This window comes from Danio aesculapii, chromosome 13 (genome assembly GCF_903798145.1).
Source record: "Danio aesculapii chromosome 13, fDanAes4.1, whole genome shotgun sequence".
NCBI lineage: Eukaryota > Metazoa > Chordata > Actinopteri > Cypriniformes > Danionidae > Danio > Danio aesculapii.
The window spans coordinates 20,808,881-20,832,766 of NC_079447.1; the positions used below are offsets into that span (position 1 = coordinate 20,808,881).

Here is a 23,886-nt window from a genome sequence, read left to right on the forward strand (position 1 = left end):
TGATCATGAGGCAGGCTGTGGCTCTACTTAAAGCTTCTTTTTTAATAGAATTAAAGATGGCAACAATGTGGCTCAGTGGTTACTGTCGCCTCACAGCAAGAAGGCACTGGTTCGATTCCCGGCTGGGTCAGTAGGGATATCTGTGTAGAGTTTGCATGTTCTCTCCATGTTGGCGGGGGTTTCCTCCGAGTGCTCCGGTTTTCCCCACAGTCCAAAGACATGCGCTACAGGTGAATTGAATACCTGTTTTATGTATGTGAATTAGTGGGTGTTTCCCAGTACTGGGTTACAGCTTGAAGGGCATCCGCTGTGTAAAACATATGCTGGATAATGTTGGCGGTTCATTTTGCTGTGGCGAAGGAAAGTTAATGAATGAATAATTAAAGGTGGAAAACCCTTGCCCTACGAACGATCAGAGAGTTTCTCAAGAGAACTACAAATACCAAAACACCTCAATCCATCATCATTTCCGGGTTTTGGTTACCTAGAAACCAAGCAAACCGTTTTACAGTAGCGTAGATGGACGGGATATCCACCGAAACGCCACATGCTTTGCAGAAGGGATCTAATATACGGTTTTATGAGGAAAAGGCAACGCTAAAATCACCCTAAATCATCCCAACCAAAAAAAAAAAAAAAAAAAAAAAAAACACCGGTAGCATCAGATTAAAACGAGAAAAATCTGCCGAAAACGCTGTGGCAAGCTAGCAGGCTAAGCTAAAGCAAAGATGTTTATATACCTCAGTAAGAAGGTAAGCTTGACGTACTGTATCATTAGTGTTTTCATCGTTATATGAATGTACTCTCAGACATTCAGTACATGAACTCAGAATTTTGTTGGATATTAGTTTTTGTTTTTTGCAGATAATGGCAGCTGTTTCTGCATGAATTACCTGTTGCATGTTGTTTTCAGATTGCGATTCCAAACAATACGGTTTTAAAGTGTGTGTCTTGGAATAAAGATCAAGGTTTTATCGCATGTGGAGGAGAAGATGGACTTTTAAAAGTGCTCAAACTTGAGACTTATACAGGTGGGAACTTCTAACTAATAGTATGCCTAATCTTGAGACAAAATGTGGGCAGTCATGTGAAATTTGCACTTTTATACGTTTATTAGAGAATGTTATAAGGGAATCCATCAGTTATGTTTTATTTTTCTCAGATGATGCCAAACTGAAAGGTTTGGCGGCTCCCAGCAACCTCTCCATGAATCAGACACTGGAGGGCCACAGCGGTAGGAAAGAAGAGATTTGTGATATCAGTTTAATGTCTGCATTTTCTAAGCTTTGATTTGGCTATGCAGGTGCAGTGCAGGTTGTGACGTGGAATGAACAGTATCAGAAACTTACCACCAGTGACCAAAATGGACTCATCATTGTCTGGATGCTTTACAAAGGTGCACATGCCCATAAACAATCATGCCCATAAACAGTCAGAAAAATATGAATTAAATGCTTTTTAAAACATGTGAGATTTTCTTTTTTGTCTGGAAAAATATAAAAGGATATTTAGAGAATTTTTTTCTCAGTTGTTCTATTTATACCCTTTATTTTTTTCCACAAAAGAGCAGTTGTTAAAGATGACTGGATCATGTTCAATATAGAAGTGAATAATAACCAGCAATACCAGCAACTTTTTTTTGATTAAAAAGATGTAAACGTATTACAGAATATTGCAAATTGCAAGTCTTTATGACATATGGCCTGACACATAACATAACATAACATAAAATAACATGGGGGTCAGTGAAAAGTGTTATTTTTAACAACAAAATGCAGACTTCCATGAGACTATTAATGCTGCAGTTCAGTCTGACTTTCTTAGTAAACACTTAATCAAAATATGACGTGAAATTAAAAAAAGTGCATAGATTGTTTTAAATTTTTGTTTTTGGCCAAACCCTATTTTATACCTGGCTAAAAAATTTTTAATTATTTAAAAAAAAAAGAATATTTAATAATATACCTTTTTGTAATATACTTACTGCAATAAACAAATATGTATTTATAGGTGTGCATTTTACATCTTATGCATCAAATAAGCGCTCCAAACTTTTCCTTGATTGAGACTTGTCGAATTGTTCTTCCACTTTTTGCATTGTTTTCAAATTGCTTTGTTAGTTGTTTTTCTCACCAATATTTTTTATCTGTTTTAAGTATTATTTTTTGTAAAGCTGCTTCTGACCATGACATGTCCACACTAAATGGTTATATGAGACATGTTTAAGGGATTATATGCAACAGCCTTCATTTATTCTCTTAGGTAAAGAGAGATCTCCACTTAGGTATCACACTTAGGGGGAAAATGTGCCTTGTGCATTATAAAGCTTAAATCATCAGAATCGGTACTCAGTATCGGCCATTCACTATGACAAGGAATCGGTACCTAAATATATCAGCTGCAAAAATCCTGGTATCTGATCGGAGCATCCCTATTATACTTTAAAAGCTTAATATTGGTTGCTATTAACTGCTATTACATTGACTAAAAATCTCGTTTTTGTGGTCTAAAAAAAGGACATATGGCATTAGAATGAAATCAGGGTGATGATAAAACTGTCATTTTTGGGTTGTCTGTCTCTTTTTTAATGTGCAGCTTTGTGTTTACTTTACATATATTGACAAACAGGTTCATGGTATGAGGAAATGATTAATAACAGGAATAAGTCTGTGGTGAGGAGCATGAGCTGGAATGCTGATGGTCTGAAGATCTGCATTGTGTATGAGGACGGGGCTGTGATTGTGGGTTCAGTGGATGGTAAACACTGATATTATCTTACTAATAGTAATAATATAATAAATACTTAAGTTAATTGATTGTATTTTTGTATTTCAATGCAAGCAAATCCATATAGATGTAGATGTAAATGTACATATTTGGGGGATTTTAAAAATGAATACAGTATTGTACATATGTCATTTTAACTTTGCTTTCTCACAGGAAACAGGATCTGGGGTAAAGAACTGAAGGGAACTCAGTTGGCACATGTGGCCTGGTCTCCAGACAGTAAGGTCCTGCTGTTTGGCATGGCCAATGGAGAAATTCACATCTATGACAACCAAGGAAACTTCATAGTGAGTTCTGAGATGCTAGAAAAACAGTTTGTTATTGTTGTCATTATTATTTATTTTTCAGTATTATTTTTATTATAGACTATTTTGAGGGATGTAAATAATAGCGATGGTCCAAACATATTTCCTGTTTTACATTTTTAATTTCCATAGCTTCTGAGAATGCAAAAAGGTCCACCTATTGACAAATAATGTTATGATAGCTGTTTTAACATCAAGTTATAATTGATTTGCCTTTTGTTACAGTTAGGAAATAGTTTAACAACAAGCAGGAAATGATAATGGCCCAATGACATCACCACATTGAAATGGTTCATATATCTTGATGTCATTCTTTTTTTATAATTATTGTTTAGGGGTTTTCACCTTTATTGATAGGACAGTTGAGATTTAGAGACAGGAAAGTATGTGGAGCAGAGATAAGGGAAGGGTAGGCAAAGTGCCTCGAGCCAGGAATCGAACTCGGGTTGCTCTGAACACCTCGGTGCCATGTGTCGACGCACTAACCACAAGGCTATTGGCGCTGACATCTTGATGTCATTTTTGATAAATCATTAAATCTAAACAAACACATCAGTTTGGTTATTGACTCCAGTTTATATTAACTCCACTTGCTTTTTAAAGTCAAGCATTTCTTAAACCCCACCACACTACATATGACTGTCCACGCTTATATTACTTTACTAGGTTAGACTCCTGCAATGCACTTTACTGTGGCATCTCAAAATCACAAATTTCTTGTCTTCAGTTGGTCCAAAATGCTGCTGCTAGTAGGAAACATGACCACTTTACTCCTTTTCTAAGGGGCCTCCGTTGGCTGGCCATCCAATTCAGAATTGTTTTTAAAGTGCTTTTACTGGTATATAAATCCCTTCATAATCTAGCCCCAACCTATCTCTCAGAGCTGTTCCACACACTCTGGTAAGATCTCTGAGATCAAATGATCAAAGTCTTCTTTTAGTTCCTCAGTCCAGACTGAAACGTAGAGGGTACAGAGCTTTCTCTGTGGCGGGTCAACAGCTATGGAACACTTTGCCCCTTGAGATTAGAATGGCTCCATGACTTTCAATTTTTTAAATCACTACTAAAAACGTACCTGTTCAGCTTGGCCTTTTAATATTATTTTTATAGTCTTTTCTACTTCTTCATTCTTAAATGCATTCAGTCATTTCTCTTGTCTTATTTTCATGTTTTTATAATCTGTCTCTTTATGTTACTTATGTAGAGCACTTTGATCAGTCTTGTGGCTGTTTTTAAATTGAACGTGAACTTATCTTTTGTGTGTGTTTCTGCCCAGATGAAGATGAGCATGAGTTGCTTGGCGAATGTGACTGGGGCTCTCAATATAGCAGGTATCCACTGGTACCCGGGTACGGAGGGTTATCTGGAGCCAGAATGTCCCTGTCTGGCTGTTTGCTTTACTAATGGCCACTGCCAAGTAATGCGACATGAAAGTGATGACAGTGAGTGTTTGTTGTTCATGCTAATTGGCATACAGTGCATTCTAATATAGATCTGAGTATAAAAAAGAGAAGAATATAATAAACATGAAATTATTAATTGTGTGTAGGTCCTGTGATCATTGAGACAGGTATGTGGAATGTGGCCAGCATCCAGTGGAATCACTGTGGCAGTGTTCTGGCTATAGCAGGATCGCTCAGAAGCAGCGGAGCGGAGAAAGAAATGAATGTTGTTCACTTCTACACACCATTTGGAGAGGTGAGAACAGAACATACATGTGCGCTAAATGCACAGAAATTCTGAAAGTTGTATAAAGATAATTCTTCTTGCCATTCACATTCTCAACCGTTCTAATGGTCTAAGGGTCTGTACAATTTTGTACAAAAAAGCCAGTAAGAATTTTTTTATTAGCTGTTTATTCATATTATGACAACAACTTTTTGAAGCAGCATTTTCTCCAGTTACAGACTCCTTCATTAATTATTCTAGTACGTTAATTTAATGCTTAAGTAAAATGTCTTGTTCATTCATTCATTCATTCATTCATTCATTCATTCATTCATTTTCCTTTGGCTTAGTCCCTTTATTTATCAGGAGTTACCACAGCGGAATGAACCGCCAACTTATCCAGCATATGTTTTAAACAGTGGATGCCCTTCCAGCTGCAACCCAGTATTGGGTCAACATCCATACACACTCATTCACAGACATAGGCTACGGCCAATTTAGCATACCCAATTCACCTGTACCGCACGTCTTTGGACTTTGGGGAAAACCGTAGCACCCAGAGGAAACCCACGCCAACACGGGGAGAACATGCAAACTCCACACAGAAATGCCTACTGACCCAGCTGTGACTTAAACCAGTGACCTTCTTGCTGTCAGGCGACAGTGCTAACCACTGAGCCACCGTTCCGCCCCCAAAAATCTCTTATTATTAATGTTTAAACCATTTGATGCCTTTTTTTATGGAAACAATGCTTTGAATAGAAAGTTGACAAAAACGTTGTTTACTTCTACTCATCTGTACTGACACTTTTAAACTAAATAAATAAATAAAAACTCTTTCTCACACTAAATGTTAACCATAGTGTTCCTGTTGATGTCATCATTTGTCTAGCACTTGCGGACATTGAAGGTTCCAGGCAAGCAGATGACTGCTGTATCATGGGAAGGTGGAGGACTCCGAATCGGCCTGGCTGTAGATTCCTACATTTACTTCGCCAACATTCGGCCAGATTACAAGGTAAAACAGATGTAAAGTTCTATTTTTAAAACTGGTTAGTGTCTCTGAGCTAACATCCTACTCTGTTTCTATAGTGGGGTTACTGCAGTAACACAGTGGTGTATGCATACACAAGACCTGATAGACTGGAGTACAGTGTGGTTTTCTGGGACACTAAGAATAATGAGAGGTTTGTCAAGTACGTCAAGAGTCTCATGTCCATTACCACCTGTGGAGATTTTTGCATCCTGGCCACCAAAGCAGATGACACCCATCCACAGGTACTAAAACAGGGCTCTGTTAAAAGGATAGTTCACCCAAAAATGAAAATGGTGTCATCATTTACTGGTTTCAAGCCTTTATGAGTTCCTTTCTTCTGTTAAACACAAAAGAATATAGTTTGAAAAATGTTGGAAACCTGTAATCATTGACTTCCATACTATTTGTTTTTCCTACCATGGAAGTGAATGGATACAGGTTTTCATTTTTTTTTTCAAAATATCTTCTTTTCTGTTCAACAGAATGAAATTCATAAAGATATGAAACCACTGGAGGGTAAGTAAATAGAGAGTAAATTTTCTTTTTGGGTGATCTATCCAATTATTTTTCATTATGACCAAGATGGATATTTTCTGTTAGAATATTGCTTTACTATTTTGATTCTCTATGTATTCATATTTTTGTAAATAGGAGGACGCTGAGGCTGAGGCTGGATCCGCAACGGTAAAGATACCTCTTAACTCCAAATGTAGTCAAAGCTGTGAAAAGTGATACCAAATACACATTGATCATTGCCAGGAAACAGATTCTTTCAAAATGTTGAACAAATTAGAAAACCTAATCATACATACTGTACAAATGACTGTACCATGATGTTTTGAAAAGTAAGGACTAAACGACTCTTAAGAGCTACATTCAGATAAACAGAGGACAGTGTACAGTCGAAAGACATAAAATTTGAATGCAAAATTTCATAAAACTTTAAGAAAGCTGTTCTTAAGTGCCAGATGCAACCATTTTACCACAGGTATTTAATGAGCTGTCCAATCAAAACACTTCAAAGGATCGGTCAAAGAGGAGAAAGGTATTCTGCAAATGAAGCTTCTCAGATATTACCTTGACGCTGAACAGTTAAGTGTGCTCATGCAGTAAAGAGACGCCTGTCTTTGCTTCGTCCACAGTATGTTCTGGTGTTGTGTAACTCTATAGGAACCCCACAGGACTCCAAATATATTGACATTGGTGAGTAAAGAAATACTAAACACACCAAATACAGTGATTCTGTATTTTCCATTTTAGAAATAAAACTCCAGTTAAATAAAACTCCAAACTCAAAGTTTAATATAAAAATGGATTCTTTTCACATTTCTTGGTTTCTCAGCTGCAGAAATCATCATATTTAGGTAAACTTAGAGCGCAGTAAATGGGAGAGTACAATTTTTTTTTTTTTACAATCCTGTTTTCTCAAATATTAAAAGAAAAACTCAATGATAGTGTTATCAAGACTTTCAGAATAAGGAAAAAATTGTGTGGCAGCCAGAAAAGAGAACAACCTTAAATTTACTGTCCTGCCCATAGACGCTGCAACAAACTCCTTGCATATGTAGTAATTCGTTTTTTGTAATTGAATGCAAAGATGATATAATACATAATTAAATGGATGTAAATAAACATGCATAAAAATACATACTTTGATTGATATAAGATGCTGGTAATTACCGTTAAATGCATCATTTGTTTATTTAATGCAACTTGTGAATGGTGAGAAAGGCCCTAATGTACTAACGGTAAAGTTGCCTATGCTGAAAGCAGTATTTAAATTCATACTGTATTTAAACATGTACCACACTCTTTCCTTTCAATAACAAAATAAACAGAACTAGAAAAACAGTGGTAAGAAAACGCCTTACCACAATGTGGATGTTTGCAAAAGTTTTACGGTTCACTTAATTTATATCCATTTATATACAATATATTGCTTTAAAGCAGGCTTTTACAATAATGTCATCATCTTTTTCTATTAAAATTGCAACATCAGTTTCTACTATAAAGCAGCTCTCCTGTGAGTTCATGTTTTTACTTGCGTTTGACCTCGGAGACTAAACAGAAATGTTTTTTATCCTTTTTCTTACTGTTCACGGTGATATTAGCACTAGATTTGAGGGTTATTTAACATGTATTTAATTTAGAACAGTTTTTTACCATAAGTAAGCTGACTGCCTGTGTTTGTATTAATGAAAGCCTTACTGTTTGATGGAACACTGACATACACGGTGTGAAAGCTGCGGTGGGACTCTTTTCCTCTTACTCTCACAGGCAACCTGCTAAATTCCTCTCCTGGTTGGGAGAGCAGGTCTTTTGTAAGACCTGCCGCTCAGTCCAGTCTCTCTGTGAACAGATCCCTGAGTCCGACCTGCAGCACACAACACAATCTGTTGTTACATTTTTTGAGAAATTTGATTGTTTGACATTGTCCCTAAATTGTCATGTTCTCCCCTTACTCATTTCCTAATGCGTGCAATGAATTACATTCTAGATGTTCTTTCTCAAAGATATTTTTTTCCCCTGTTACAGACCCCCTCTTCGTAACCATGACAAAGACACACGTGATTGCTGCTTCTAGGGAGGCATTTTACATTTGGCAGTATCGTGTTGCAAAAAAACTTACCGCTCTTGAAATCAACCAGGTCACCAAGACAAGAAAAGAAGGTCGGGAGAGGTGAGACTCCAAGTTTAACAGAAGTTTTTGTCTGATTGTTTTTTGAGTTCTTATTGTGCTACACTGATTATTAAAGTGCTGATGGAACATAACAGCTTCGATGAAAATGACACTGCCATTCAAAAGTTTGAGGGTTGGTAAGAAGTATTTGAAAGAAACCTAAATTTTGTAACGTATAAAAGCTGAAATCTTACATTACCAAATGAGAAAGAAAAAAAATTGAACAAGAACAGCAAGGTATATAACGCACATCATTATTTTGCCAAGTAAGATGTGATCCTAGTTTAACATCTATGTTGATCCTGGAACATCATTTTTGTTCAAAAATGTAATCCATACCTATTCCCTACCGCTAAACTTAACCATAACTTTAAATTATACCCAAGATCAGAGGGGAATAATATGTTGTATAACAATCATGTAAAAGTGCATACACCGAACCTTAAGTCTAAACTTAAGGGATATGTTTACAGTTTATGTTAATTCTGATTGGCTGAGTGGAATGTTGTTCCAGGGTCAACATGGATGTAAATCCAGGAAATGTCCTACTTGGAGAAATCAGGTTGGCAGGTATATAACAATGTAAAGGTGATCTTGCATAGTTACATTAACAGATAATACGTTTTAAAGAGAATGTAAGGATTTCCCTCTTGCAAATTTCCATAACAATTGCTTTCCATTCTTCTAAAGTGGGAGAGTGCATTTACGTGTAGGATAGAAAAGAACCACATTGAATGTAAATATGAAACACAGTATTTTATGTCACAATTACAGTGTTGTTATAAGTAGTCCTGTATATCACAGTTGTGTAATTTTATAAACAACAATTAAATCAGCTGTATATGTTTAGTTACACATTTACATGTATGTATTGTGCACTATTATTAAACAGTGCACATATTCAAGATATCTAAAATCTTTCACTCCATGTAAAAAATCCTACACTCTTTCTTTTGACCAAACTTGTTTTACTAAAAATTAAATAAAGAGATGAAAACGAATAGACCACAGAGCTAAATGTGTTATAAGGTAAATGCAAAGAAGAGGCCGTTGTGTAATCAATACTGAACTTATAATCTGTGAATATGAGGTGGTTTCACTTTCAAAATGCGGTATAAATTCATCCCATTTTGATGTTTTTAAGTCTTTTGAACACATTCAGGTGCTGCTTGTCAATTTGACAAGGATTTTATGTTCGTTCTTGCTGTCAATTGCGGAAAAAGGGATCAATAAAAGGTTTCTGATAAACCGCTGAGACAGCTGCAGGCGCTGTGTGATGTGCGTGCTTGCAAGGGGGAGTCAGATTTCGATAGAACACCGGCACTGCATGTTCCTCCGTGTCGCGTGTAGTGATGGGTCGTTCTAGAATAATTTGTTAATTTTGAACAAATCTTTTGTATGACTCATGAAGTGAATCATTCATTTGCGCATGCGCACATTTGTGCAAGTGGAGCTCGCGTGCTACCTTGGAATGGTCCGTTTCGTGCAGAATGTGCACGTTTGGCCTCAAACCATATCCATATGACAGATATTGGATAATCCCGCATCGCGTTGGGGAATCATATCGATATATCCCCTGACCACGATATACCGCCCAGCCCTAATTTAGAGAACTGACCCTATTTTGCATAACACACTTGTATAAAAGTAAAAAAAAATGCAGTAGTATTGTTCTATATTTCTATATACCTCAGATATCTCAGTCTCTTATTTAAAAATCACTTCAGTTGAAGTTGTAGAGCATGTTTTGTCCATATCTCAGACTCGAATGCTCAAGAGAAGTAGCAGATCTGTGTAAATATGCAAGCTTTCATCAGATGAAGTGTTTTTTTTTATTAATGCGTCAAGTCTGTGGGCAGGCCTGTCTGCCTGTCTGTCTATCGAAGTGGTGTAAGGGCATGCTTGCTTATGGCAGCAATAGTGAAAAGTTCCACTGATAGCTGTTTGATGAAATCCTGTGACCCACACAGACCAGGACTGAACCCAATGTTCTGTTTCCCTTCCATGTTTCAGAGAAGCAGTAATGCTCTTATTCTTCCCTCACAGTGCCTCTTTTCACTCTGTCTTGCTGACTCTTTTCCCTAGGGTTTATCACATCGATGACAGTCCAAGCGGAACATCGGATGGGACACTGAACTTTGCCAAAGCCTTCACAGTGAGTACACTCATCACACACACGCACACTCACTCACCTGTGGCTCTCTCAACCTCCCGTGAGAGGATTAGTGGGAAAAGTGTCATAAAACACTGCTCTGCTTTACCAGTTACTGGATTATTTTCAATTTCATCTGGGCCCCATACCCCATGATGGTCAAAGAAATCGAAACATTCTTTTTACCCCAACGCAATTTAATAGAGCACTATAAAAGCTAAAGAACTTAATTCTTATATTTGCTTATTTTTTGCAGCCTAGGGCTATGCTTCCCACCATGCATTGTATCTTTCTAAAACATACAGTATAGTGTAAAAGCATGTTTATTTCAAAGAAAACCAAAACAACCAAACAAATATTATATTTTAATTGAACACATCACATAACGTACACATTCAGTACCGTCCTATCTAGTATAGTGAAAAGGCAAAGCTGATATTCTATGGTTAAAGTGCCACACAGCGGTCAAAAGTTGCAGACACGCCTACTACCGCTGCGTCAACAGCAAGCACGGCGGCAGAGGAAACATATTGAAGTGGTGACATCTGTATAATACTCATTTCAATTCCAATATTTTGCTCATCTCCAACTAATGACAGCAGATCACTCAATGAGAGAAGGGATTTGCACTCACGATATCTTTACTGCTCTATTCATTTAACTAAAGAAATGTAATGCTTAGACCATCACTGATATATTTCTATACATATACAAACTCCATACATATGCACACATGATACACTCCAAACCTATGCACAGATGATACACTCCATACATATGCACACATGATATATTTCAAACATATGCAAAAATGATACACTCCATACATATGCACTATACATAACCATACAACGAAAGGACATGATACACTCTATACATATGCACACATGGTACACTCTATACATATGCACACTCTATACATATACAAACGATACACTCCATACACGTATACACACATGATATACTCTATACATATGCACACATGGTACACTCTATACATATGCACACTCTATACATATACACACGATACACTCTCTACATACACACACATAACAGTCTCTATACATACTGTATACAAATGATACACTCCATACACGTATGCACACATGATACACTCTATACATATGCACACATGATACATTCTATACATATACACACAGATGATACACTCCATACATATGCACACATGATACACTCTATACATATACACACTCCATACATATGCACACATGATACACTATACATATACACACATGATACACTCCATACATACGCACGCTTGATACACTCCATGCATATGCACACACGATACACTCTATACATATGCACACATGATACGCTCTATACATATACACACTCTATACATATACACAAGATACACTCTATACATACACACACATGAAACACTATACATATACACATGAGACACTTCATACAGATATGCACACATGATACATTTTATACATATACACACATGATACACTCCATACATATGCACACATATACACACTCCATACATATGCACACATGATACACTCTATACATATACACACATGATACACTCCATACATGATACACTCCATACATATACACACACGATACACTCCATACATATGCACACCCCATACATATGCACACATGATACGCTCTATACATATGCACACATGATACCCTCTATACATATGCACACATGATACAATATACATATACACACTATACATATGCACACATGATACACTCCATGCATATACACTATACATATGCGCACATGATAAATTCTATACATATTGACACACTTTATACACTATACTTATGCACACGATACACCCTATACATATGCACACATAATATTTCATACATATGCAAACATGATACTCTCCATACATATACACTATACATATGCACACGTGATACATTCTATACATATACATACTCCATACATATTCACACCATACATATGCACACATGGTACACACTATACAAATACACACACACATGTCCCGATATGGATAGAACCTGGGTCTCTTGAAAGGTGAGTCATGTAACCACAACAAACCATACAACGAAAGGACATGACATATGCTAACATGATACACTCTATACATGATACACTACATACATATTCACACATGATACACTACATACATGATACACTTCATACATATTCACACATGATACATTCTATACATAAACACACACATGATACATTCTATACATATACACACATGATACACTCCATACACGACACACTTCATATATATGCCCTCATGATACGTTCTGTACATGTAAGAACACATGATATACTCCATACGTATATACACACATGATACATTCTATACATGATACACTCATGTCCCGGTCTGGGATAGAACGGGGTCTCTGGGGTGAAAGGAGAGTCACTTAACAACTGAGCTACTGGGAGTTGATGAACCCATACAATGAAAAGACATGATAGACTCTATACATATGCACACATGATACACTCCATACATATGCACACAATACACTCTATACATATACACACATGATACACTCATAACACATATGCACACGATACACTCTATACATATGCACACATATACATATTCACACCATACATATGCACACATGATATAATTCATACATATGCACATGATACACTCCATGCATATGCACACATGATACACTCTATACATATACACACATGATACACTCCATATATATGCACACATGATACATTTTAGCATGCCATATGCTATATGGCTTCAGGTTAGCATTCTGAGCTAAAATGTCAGCTCATTTTCCTTTGGCTTAGTCCCTGACTTAACAGGGGTCGCCACAGCGGAATGAACCACCTTAAAAGTTTTAATGATAAGTTAAACTACAATTAGCAATGTGTTACCTATGTTACGTCATATTTATGTTCCTTTGAATATTTAGGCATTTTGCATTATTTTACATTAACGTCTTTTTCAGTTTTCTATAAATGATACATTTGTTGTTGTATGTTATTCCTGTTTGGAAAATGCTCAAAATGTACCTGCAATTCTGGAATGAGTCTTATGTTTTTTGGGTTTCAGGCTACCAGAGATCCGATCTGCTGCATCACAGCATCAGACAAGATGCTTCTAGTGGTATGTCTGATTTACACAAGCACACACTTTCACATCCCAAAGCTTCTGTGAGATTGACGTGTGTGTTTTTTTATGTCTGCAGGGGCGTGAGTCTGGTATCTTACAGAGATACAGCCTGCCCAACATCAGCCTCCTGCAGAAATATTCCCTCACGTCCAGACCGTATCAGCTCTCCCTCAATTGTAATTCCAGGTCTGATCACTCCCTTTTCTTTTCTACTCTTCTTCTTGTCTCATTAGAACTCTTGAATATATAGAATTGATGTAATGTTATGCTAATAATGCTTCCATGTTGAGATTTTGTTTGAACTTGCTTGTATTGTTTGTTTTTTCAGTCGGCTGGCTATAATAGACATTACGGGAGTGTTGACCTTTTTGGATGTGGAGACGCGAGGTTCAATGGGAGATGCAGAGGGTGCGTCTACAGCCGGAGACCCATCAAAATTTGAGCGCAAGGATGTCTGGGATATGAAATGGGCCAATGACAACCCAGATCTGTTCTCCATGATGGAGAAAACCCGTATGTATGTCTTCAGAAACCTGGACCCTGAGGTGAGACATACTGTAGAGAATGAAATTCAATAAAAAAAGAAGAAAACGTTATGTCAAAGCTACTGTAGTCTGAGGTATGCAAGGATCAGGAAGTGCTGCCACTTTCAAATACACACACAGTGGCACTTTTAATATACATAATGTATTTATACAAACTTCTAATAATATGGCCCTACTTCACCACTACCCACACCACACCACTACTACACTCGCACAAGATTTCAAGTTACATTTGGACCTCAGTATGTGACTTTAAATGACATACAATTTACGTACATTATTGCATACCTGCCAACACTCCAGTTTTTCCCGGGAATGTCCCGTATTTCTGACCCCTGTCCCATTTTGTCATATCTCTCGTAAACTCCTGGAATTTCACCCCTCCCCCGGTCCCCGGATCGCCGACTATTCCTATGGCAGCCGGACATAGGACAGACCACTAGGCACCCCTTTCAGGTTGCTGTGCTTTCCCCCCCCACCCCAAAACTTTTTTTTTTTTCCAGCCCCTGTCTCAGAACCCCATCATCATCACCCCCCGTCCCACAACATCCCTCATCCTAGATTATCAGAGACAAATGTTGGCAGGTATGCATTATTGCCAGGTGTACTAACTATACTTAATACTCAAAATATGTTAAATAAAAAAAATTGCATAAAAATCAAAATAAATTAAAAGGAAAAAAGAAGGTAACTATTTACATTCATTGTGAGAATATGCGTCCTAATTCAATTCCCTCCAGAATAATCTCAAGTGACTTTCATTATACACATAGGTATTAGACAGAATACATTGTGAATATGTTATGTTATTGTTGAACCATATACATATACACACATTAGCATATATTTATCTATCAGTTGAGCATCTTCTATTTTTTATAGCAACAAAATCAGGTCTTCTATCTGAAATACATTCAACTCAATTATTAAGAATGTTTTTTTAAGCATTTTCATGCATTTAAGCATAATGGCATACCCATGTCATACAAAAACTGTTCTTGTTAACCACCAAAACCAGTACACACACACACACACACACACACACACAAACCAGCCTCAGTAAATCCGAGCACATGGCCTGTAGTTTAGAGACCACCCACAGACAATCTTTGTACTTATAAAGTTAGCAGGAAGTATGGTTAATAGAGTGAGTTCTCGCATTGCACACTGTATTGTCACAAATGTCAGACATGCATTATAATAAGTAATCATTGTGAAATTTGAGTAATAAAATGACTAATTGTTTTAATTTTTAGCAGAGTGAGTGAGTGAGTGAGTGAGTGAGTGAGTGAGTGAGTGAGTTTCTCAAGTCATATTTATATTCTGCTTTGAACACAGGAGCCAATTCAAACATCTGGCTTCATCTGCCACTTTGAGGATCTGGAGATCAAATCTGTTCTTCTGGATGAGATCATGAGGGTTGGTTGGAATGTGTTGAATCAGTTTAATATAGAATTTGAATTGGATTTTAAATTGGACATTTTTGAGACATTAAAACTATTCCAGAACTGGAAAATAACAACAAAAAACATATTGGTAATGAAAACAAGCTCATCCTGGAACTAGAAAAGTTCTTAGACAAACTTGATGGTAGCTTGAGAAAGCCTAGTCCGAAAGTTATAAGTAGTTAAAAAGTTTAAAGAATTGAAGTAGTTTTTAAGAAGTTTAAAACAGTTGGCATAGAGAGATAAGTAGGTTGGTCTAGTGTTTTGCCATTCTGAGTGGTTGCTAGGTGGATGCTAAGGTTTTGCTAGGCGGTTGCTATGGTGTTCTAAGTGGTTGCTAGGGTTTTCTGAGTGGTTGCTAGGGTGTTCTGAGTGGTTGCTAAGGTGTTGCTAGGTGGTTGCTAAGGTGTTACTAGGTGGTTGCTAGGTTGTTTTAAATGGGTGCTAGGAGGTTGCTAAGGTGTTTCCATGGTGTTCTAGGGGGTTGCAAAGGTGTTGCTAGCGTGTTGCTAAGGTGTTTTAGGTCAATGCTAAGGTATTGCTAGGTGGTTGCTAGGGTGTTAGTATGTTTCTAGTGTGATTATTATGTTTGTTGGTATGTTTTAAGTGTGATTAGTATGTTTCTAGCATGATTAGTATGTCGTCAGTATGTTTCTAGTGTGATTAGTTTATTAGTATGTTTGTTAGCATGTTTCTAGTGTGATTATTATGTTAGTATGTTTCTAGTATGATTAGTATGTTTGTTAGTATGTTTCTAGTGTGATTAGTATATTAGTATGTTTGTTAGTATGTTTCTAGTGTGATTAGTATATTAGTATGTTTGTCAGTATGTTTCTAGTGTGATTAGTATATTAGTATGTTTGTTAGTATGTTTCTAGTGTGATTAGTATATTGGTATGTTTGTCAGTATGTTTCTAGTGTGATTAGTATATTATTATGTTTGTTAGTATGTTTCTAGTGTGATTAGTATGTTTGTCAGTATGTTAGTATGATTAGTATGTTGTTAGTATGTTTCTAGTGTGATTAGTATGCTAGTATGTCGTTAGTATGTTTGTAGTATATATCAGTATATTGCTAGTATGAATTGGTATGTTATTAATATTTCCAATGTAAAGTCAATGGCAGTTTTTTTTACAATGGAAGTCTTTAGGACAGTTTCTAGGTTGCCGAAAATGGTTGTTAGAGTTGCAATTAGTTAGGTGTTTGTTGCTTAAGCAGTCTAGGAATAGAGATGCATATAGAAAATAGTATCAGAAGAAGTTTATGTAGTATAACAGTATGTTGGCTTTCTCAAGCCACCATAATAATTGTATAAAATGAGAATAAATTATTAAATATCTATAAAAAATAAAATATAAAAAATATAAAGAATAAATATATAAAATATCTCTATATTATTAAAACATGCATCTTAATTCATTAAATGATTGATGAATCCTCAATGTAACTTGTATTTTGTAGGATCCAGAGGTGCCCAATAAAGACTATTTAATGAACTTTGAGATCCGCTCGCTGAGGGACAGCAGGGCGCTGATTGAGAAGGTTGGAATTGAAGACGCTTCTCAGTTTATTGAAGACAATCCCCATCCGCGCCTCTGGTGAGACTCGCACTCATTCCACAAAATAAATGGGCCGGTTTAGTTGTTTATTCAAGCAGACCTGCACGAGGAAAGAGGAATACACAATTGAGAGCAAAGTTACGCAATGAGGAACAGGTCGGTAAAACATGATGTGTGCATTTGTGTGTGTTTTTCCTGCTTTTTAGAGATTTGAAAGTTTGCAGCATTGCTAAATATGTGCGTGCTACTTGGAGATGGAAAATATGAGGTCCAGTTTTATAGTCTGAATGAAGTGTGAAGTACAATTTTATGATCTGAATGATGATCCTGGCACTGACAGGGCAAGTTAAAAACCAATACAAGTGCACTTCTGCTGAGCCTTTCCTTCAGTACAGTACTAGCTGGCCTTTGAGAATGTTTTTTTTATTAAAAAATAAAATAAGCTGTAAAATAAAGAAGCACTTTTCTCTGCAGTTGTTTTGGGTTGTGTTCATTTAAAAAAAATAAATCTTCACCTTAGACAGAGATGAGAGAGAAGGAGAGATGTTACCTGTAGCCATAAAACATAGCAGTCTTGGAGCGGCTCTATTGATTTAGCGGCCCACTGGAGTTTTAGTGGCTCTGTCAGTTCTCACAGCACAAGGAGGAATTTCAGATTGGACTCTTGCTGCAGAGGCATGGAGGTAAACACTAGAGTCATGTTAGCTCATGTATAATGTCCTCCACCAGTGCTTTAAAGCATTATACCTTCATCTAACAGGAAATACTTACAATTTCCAAAGTGAATCTTTTTAAAATCTCTCAAGAGTATGTCCATGTCATAATTGACCCCCTAATCTAGAAAATAAATGTATATTTTTTACTATTCCAGTATTTATATATCACGTTACTAAAGTATTTGAATATAAGCATTTGTTTTAGTGCCTTTAAACGAGTCATATTATGCTTATTAAATGTGAGCGTGAAAGTTTGTTTAAGATTCACCTTTTAGTATGTTACCCAGTGAGGGAAATCACTGCTGAAACTGTTTGACAGGAACCAGAGAAGGAATATTACAGGAATATGGTGTAAAAAAAAGAAGCAGAAGCCATGTGTCTGCTTCCTCTTTCATTCTGTGTGTGTTTGCTTGAATGCAAGTGTAAGAGCTGAAAAACTCTGTTGTTTGGTCCTGCTCATCCTTAACATGCCAACATGCCCGAGGTCAAAGGTTTTCTTAGCTTTCCATGAGCACATGAAAAGATCCCAGACAGACTCTTTTCATCCTCTTTGTGCACTTGCTGTAACTCGGTTCTCCGAAAACTGTCAGTCCTCAGTTAAAGGGGTTAGTTCACCCAAGAAAATGAACATTTACTCACTGTTTACTCACCCCCTCAAGCGGTTATAAACCTTTATGAGATATTTTGAAGGAAGCCGTAAACCTGTAACCATTGACTTCCATAGTATTTGTTTTTCCTACTACGGAAGTCAATGCTTGGTCAAAAGTCTTCATTTGTGCTCAACAGAAGAATAAATTCAAACAGCTTTCTAACAAGTGAAGGGAGAGTTATTTCTGACAGAATTTTCATTTTTGGGTGAACTATCGCTTTAAGTGTCTTCTTTTAAACACATCTTGCTATTCGCAGATACTCCAATTAAATAACTTTATCACAACGAACGTGTCTGTCTGCTTCTATAAATATAGATTCATGGTTTTGATCTATGTTCTATAAATGTTCTGTAATTAATAAATTGAGTCAGTTATTTATGCGTTGGATTCCAGGCGTCTGTTGGCAGAAGCGGCGCTGCAGAAGCTGGATTTGAAGATGGCTGAACAGGCATTTGTGCGCTGTCGGGACTATCAGGGTATTGAGTTTGTCAAGAGATTGAGCAACCTGCAGAGTGAAGCCATGAAGCAGGCCGAGGTGGCTGCTTACTTCAGCAGGTTCGAGGAGGCAGAGAGGATGTACCTGGACATGGACCGCAGGTAAACACGCACAAATAAATATACTGACATTCACACATTTTTGATGTGTCGACATTTGGCATGTTGTGGTTTAATTAAAAACAAAAAGAGTACGTTTGTATGGACACCAACAATGTAATTTTAATTTAAGATAATACTCTGATTAAGAGTCTACCACATTCACAGCGTGTTTTTTTTTGGGGGGAGGCTTAATTTTGATTAAGGTCATAATCAAACTAAACAGAGTTCGAATTAAGACATGTGGAGTATGCTGATTTTAGTCACATCATTGAAATGCAGTACAGACATGTAAACACCTTAATCAAACTACTACCATCATGAAGGATTTTCAACACATTTTCTGACAGGATAGTCTATACACACACAGCTGTTTGACACTATTCTCTGCACCTACCAGGTCAGAGAAAGACCACATATACCTGCATTCCAAAATGCTGATGTTTTTTCCCATACAGTGTGCGGTATCAAATTTCATTAAAACAACACTCTTCCAGCAGTTCAAGCTCGCATTATTTAGTTTCACATGGGGGGCATGCATGAAATGTTCCCGAATGAACGTGAAAGGGCCAAACTGCAGTTAAAGTTGACAAATTAAAAATGATAATAATAATTTGATTAGTGATGTTCATGTAAACATAGCCAAAGAGTGGGTCTCAAATAAACCAGTGGGTCTCAAATGGCTTTCAAATGAACTTCGGTGCAATGTGCACTAGCAAAATAAACATTGTAAATTTTGATTTCTCTCAGACTTTCTATGTTTGGTTAGTTTTAATGCAAAATGCAGGTCAAAAAAGGTCATATAACCTTTGTCTTATTAACTTGTGGAACATAGAATTTAAGTAAAGCTTGTGTGTATTACATAACTCATAGACTTAAATTTAAAGTTAGGCCGGCTGCTTAGGCAAGAAACATGTTTAAAAAAAATCTATCTAAAATAAATAATTCTAACACTAAAATGTAAATATATAGTACTTATTCTTTTCAATGAAGGCGCTAGTACTAGTACTAATTTATATTTCTGTTATACATTACATACTGTACATATTTTTACCATTATTTTGGCTTTTTACCAAACAATAGCTATTGATATATATTTTTTTCTGGCATTCAACAATAAATTAGCATATATTAAATTAATGGAGTATCAGATTAAATAAACTACATAGATGGATGGTTTTTAGTTGAAAAAAAAAGCACTCAAATCAATTTCCAAATATGTTTCTCTTGGTCTAGATGTGGAGTTTTGTTTATGTGGTTCTGGCCAACATTTTAATTATTTAAATTAAAAAGCAACAAAAATCGATTCATTTTTTATGTTCATTTTTCATTTTCATTTTTTGCTCCCTCTGGTCTCTTTAGGGATTTGGCAATCAGTTTGCGCATAAAGCTCGGTGATTGGTTCAGGGTTCTGCAGTTGTTGAAGACAGGATCAGGTGACTCTGATGATGCTCTTCTGGAGCAGGCCTACAATGCCATTGGAGACTACTTTGCAGACAGACAAAAATGGTAGGCTGCTGTACAAGTGTTGAATGCATTCAGCTGATTGTTACATATGCTTCAGCGACATACACTCATTTAACGTTTTATTCATTGTTCAGAATTTGAATACATTTTACTGCGGCTATACTATGCTAGTAGAACAGGGCTTTACAAAAGAACCAAGGCACCTCAACAAAACCTATTTATTTTGTAGGAATCATTCATTCATTCATTCATTCATTCATTTATTAATTTTCATTTCGACTTAGTCCCTTTATTATTCTGGGGTCACCACAGCGGAATGAACCACCAACTTATCCAGCATATATTTTACGCAGCGAATGCCCTTCCAGTTGTAGCCCAATCATTGGGAAACACCCATACACTCTCATTCACTATATATACCCATAGTGGCATATATATACCCAATTCACCTATAGCGCATGACTTTGGACTTGTGGGGGAAACCGGAGCACCCGGAAGAAAACCCACGCAAACAAGGGAAGAACACATGCAAACTCCACACAGAAATGCCAGCTGACCTAGCCGAGGCTTGAACCAGCGACCTTTTTGCTGTGAGGCAACAGCGCTACCCACTGCGCCACTGCACCACCCTTATAGAAATCACACTGATCAAAATCGGAGAACAACAGTTGTAGCATGAAGGGGTATAACTGAAATTTCTGAAGGTTAAGGGTCCATTCACATATCACGTCTAAAATTGTTTAGAAAATGGGTGGCATGTCGATTCCTTCAAAGCAATTTTGCACTGGTGGTCCTGTGGCATCTGTCATTGCTGGGCAACCATCAACCGTTTTTGTGGTGCGCATTCTGAAAAGTTGAGATATTTACTAAACTAGGTGCGCCTGGAAAACACGAGTGTGCCTCCACTGGAAATGATGAACTTGCACATGGAAAAGACATGATATATTAATGGCCCCTTAAGCAGTTAAAATTAGTAAGATATGTAGAAGCCCTTACTTTTAATGACATCAGCCCATCTGCGGCCACAACACATCAGTAGTCTTATAAAATATCACTAGCCTTTCAAAAGACATCATCAGTCTTTTTCATTGCTCTGCTGAGAGACTCTTCTTCATCTCTTCCATAGTTCATTGGTTTAACTTTGTCAACGAGGATTTTCAAGAGGTTTTCAATCAGGTTTACATTAGGGTTCTGGGCTGGCTGTCCACACAACATGCTTCACGTTAAGGATGCATAACCTGTTCAGTACTGGACTGCAATTCCAGCTGCACTGTTAAACTGATTGACCATTGAGATTTTAAGCATTAAGTTTTGCTCTAGTGTGTTTGATTTTGTGGATGATCAGCCTTTTTGGGATGGCTTTAATGAGTCACTGACATTGTAAAAATGCAAAATTTAGAATCACAGATTTGGAAAGATTGGCTTCTCTCTTTTTTCCCTATTATCTTGTTAGGTTTGCTTCACTCCTTTTAGGATAACTCCTCTTAGGATAAATTGTACGTTTTCTCTAATTTGATGTCCACTGTATGTCACAGTAGGGAAGTAAAGATTATTGTAACTTCAGATTCATGCTGACTTTGAAGTATGTGTAATCTACAGGTTGAATGCAGTCCAGTATTACCTGCAAGGTCGAAACCAGGAGCGTCTAGCTGAATGTTATTATATGCTGGAGGATTATGAGGGTCTGGAGAAACTTGCAAACTCCCTACCCGAAAACCATAAACTGCTACAAGTGGGTGCTCTCTTTCTCTCTCTCCCTCTCTCTCTCTCTCTCTCGCTCTCTTTCTCTCTCTCTCTTTTTCAATATCTTTTAAATTATTTCTCAGCAGACCATGCAAGGAAAGTATAGTTCAGATTGTCTGAAAACTATTGTGTGTGCAGGATATTGGTCAGATGTTTGTTACTGTGGGAATGTGCGAGCAGGCCGTCAGCGCATTTCTGAAATGTAACCAGCCTAAAGCAGCTGTGGATGCCTGTGTGCATCTAAACCAGGTGAGCATTTATATACAAATCTACACGGAAAATAGGCTTGTTACAACGTAGGTTTTAATATGTTATGATTGGTAAATGGTTTATATGTAATATGTACTATTATTTGAATTTGATACACTCAAGATTATATCAATTATATATTAGAGCTATTTACTTCTAAGAAATTATTATTTACTTAATTATTTTTAAATTTAGTTATTTATCTTTTTTTTTGTATGTCTTTGCTCACACATTAGCTTCTAATCACATTTTAAATATTTCTCACACTTATAAAACCCAGAATAATTAAGTAATATGTTAACTTTCTAACACTTTCCAATTTATTTTTGCAAATTTTAAGTGGTAAAAGGCTTTGATTAATTTTACCTTTGTTAAACATGTTTGGATTTCATTTCAAAATGTATTCATTTTCCTTCGGCTTAGTCCTTTTATTCATCAGGGGTCACCACAGCGGAATGAACCACTAACTTATGTTATGCCAGCATATGTTTTACACGGCGGATGCTCTTCCAGCTGCAACCCAGTACTGGGAAACATCTATACACACTCATTCACACACGTATACTATGGCCAATTTAGTATATTAAATTCACCTATAGCGCATGTATTTGGACTGTACACATACACAGCTTTTCTTGCAACGATTTAAGGTTATAATGTTGAATATTAATGTGTTATATGTAAACTTTGACAACCCGATTTAATATGCATTTGTCAAAAGACCCATCTCTTCATTCAATACATTCTGACTCACTGCCTTTTTCTCTGGCTTTTTGGCCATTGAGAGATAATGACGCTTCTTTCATTAGTTTAAATGAGAGGTTCAGAGAGATCACAGTGCTCCTCATCAGTTCTACTGAAAGATCCAGATGCAGCTGTAGCGTCATCACACTCATCTGCTCCTGAAACCTGTCTGTGATGAGTGTTTGGATGGTAGCAAATGTGCAACAGTAAAAAATACTTTTTAATTATGTGCATTTTTTCAGTGGAACAAAGCTGTGGAACTTGCCAAAAACCACAGTATGAAGGAAATTGGGCCCCTGCTGTCCAAATACGCCTCACATCTGCTGGAGAAAAACAAAACTCTGGAGGCTGTAGAGCTCTACCGAAAAGCCCATCACTTCCTGGATGCTGCCAAACTCATGTATAAGGTAGCAATGTAGGTGCTTGT

General features: G+C 36.8%; 1 protein-coding gene across 1 annotated transcript in view; it reads left to right on the plus strand.

Annotated features, from left to right (window-relative positions):
* The first annotated feature begins 491 nt into the window (after nucleotides 1-491).
* wdr35 (WD repeat domain 35) overlaps nucleotides 492-23,886 on the plus strand; it is a 34,381-nt gene continuing 10,986 nt past the window's right edge. Inside the window, exons 1-25 of the mRNA XM_056470790.1 lie at nucleotides 492-752; nucleotides 914-1,031; nucleotides 1,163-1,234; nucleotides 1,304-1,396; nucleotides 2,629-2,757; nucleotides 2,941-3,074; nucleotides 4,369-4,534; nucleotides 4,642-4,790; nucleotides 5,653-5,778; nucleotides 5,853-6,038; nucleotides 6,448-6,480; nucleotides 6,785-6,841; nucleotides 6,939-6,999; nucleotides 8,332-8,476; nucleotides 10,562-10,631; nucleotides 13,688-13,741; nucleotides 13,824-13,933; nucleotides 14,076-14,292; nucleotides 15,631-15,711; nucleotides 17,199-17,335; nucleotides 19,056-19,259; nucleotides 20,619-20,765; nucleotides 22,323-22,455; nucleotides 22,605-22,715; nucleotides 23,702-23,866. Coding sequence (XP_056326765.1) covers nucleotides 729-752; nucleotides 914-1,031; nucleotides 1,163-1,234; nucleotides 1,304-1,396; nucleotides 2,629-2,757; nucleotides 2,941-3,074; nucleotides 4,369-4,534; nucleotides 4,642-4,790; nucleotides 5,653-5,778; nucleotides 5,853-6,038; nucleotides 6,448-6,480; nucleotides 6,785-6,841; nucleotides 6,939-6,999; nucleotides 8,332-8,476; nucleotides 10,562-10,631; nucleotides 13,688-13,741; nucleotides 13,824-13,933; nucleotides 14,076-14,292; nucleotides 15,631-15,711; nucleotides 17,199-17,335; nucleotides 19,056-19,259; nucleotides 20,619-20,765; nucleotides 22,323-22,455; nucleotides 22,605-22,715; nucleotides 23,702-23,866 — 2,922 coding nt within the window. The 5' untranslated portion in view covers nucleotides 492-728. The remainder of the gene's footprint in view (nucleotides 753-913; nucleotides 1,032-1,162; nucleotides 1,235-1,303; nucleotides 1,397-2,628; nucleotides 2,758-2,940; nucleotides 3,075-4,368; nucleotides 4,535-4,641; nucleotides 4,791-5,652; nucleotides 5,779-5,852; nucleotides 6,039-6,447; nucleotides 6,481-6,784; nucleotides 6,842-6,938; nucleotides 7,000-8,331; nucleotides 8,477-10,561; nucleotides 10,632-13,687; nucleotides 13,742-13,823; nucleotides 13,934-14,075; nucleotides 14,293-15,630; nucleotides 15,712-17,198; nucleotides 17,336-19,055; nucleotides 19,260-20,618; nucleotides 20,766-22,322; nucleotides 22,456-22,604; nucleotides 22,716-23,701; nucleotides 23,867-23,886) is intronic.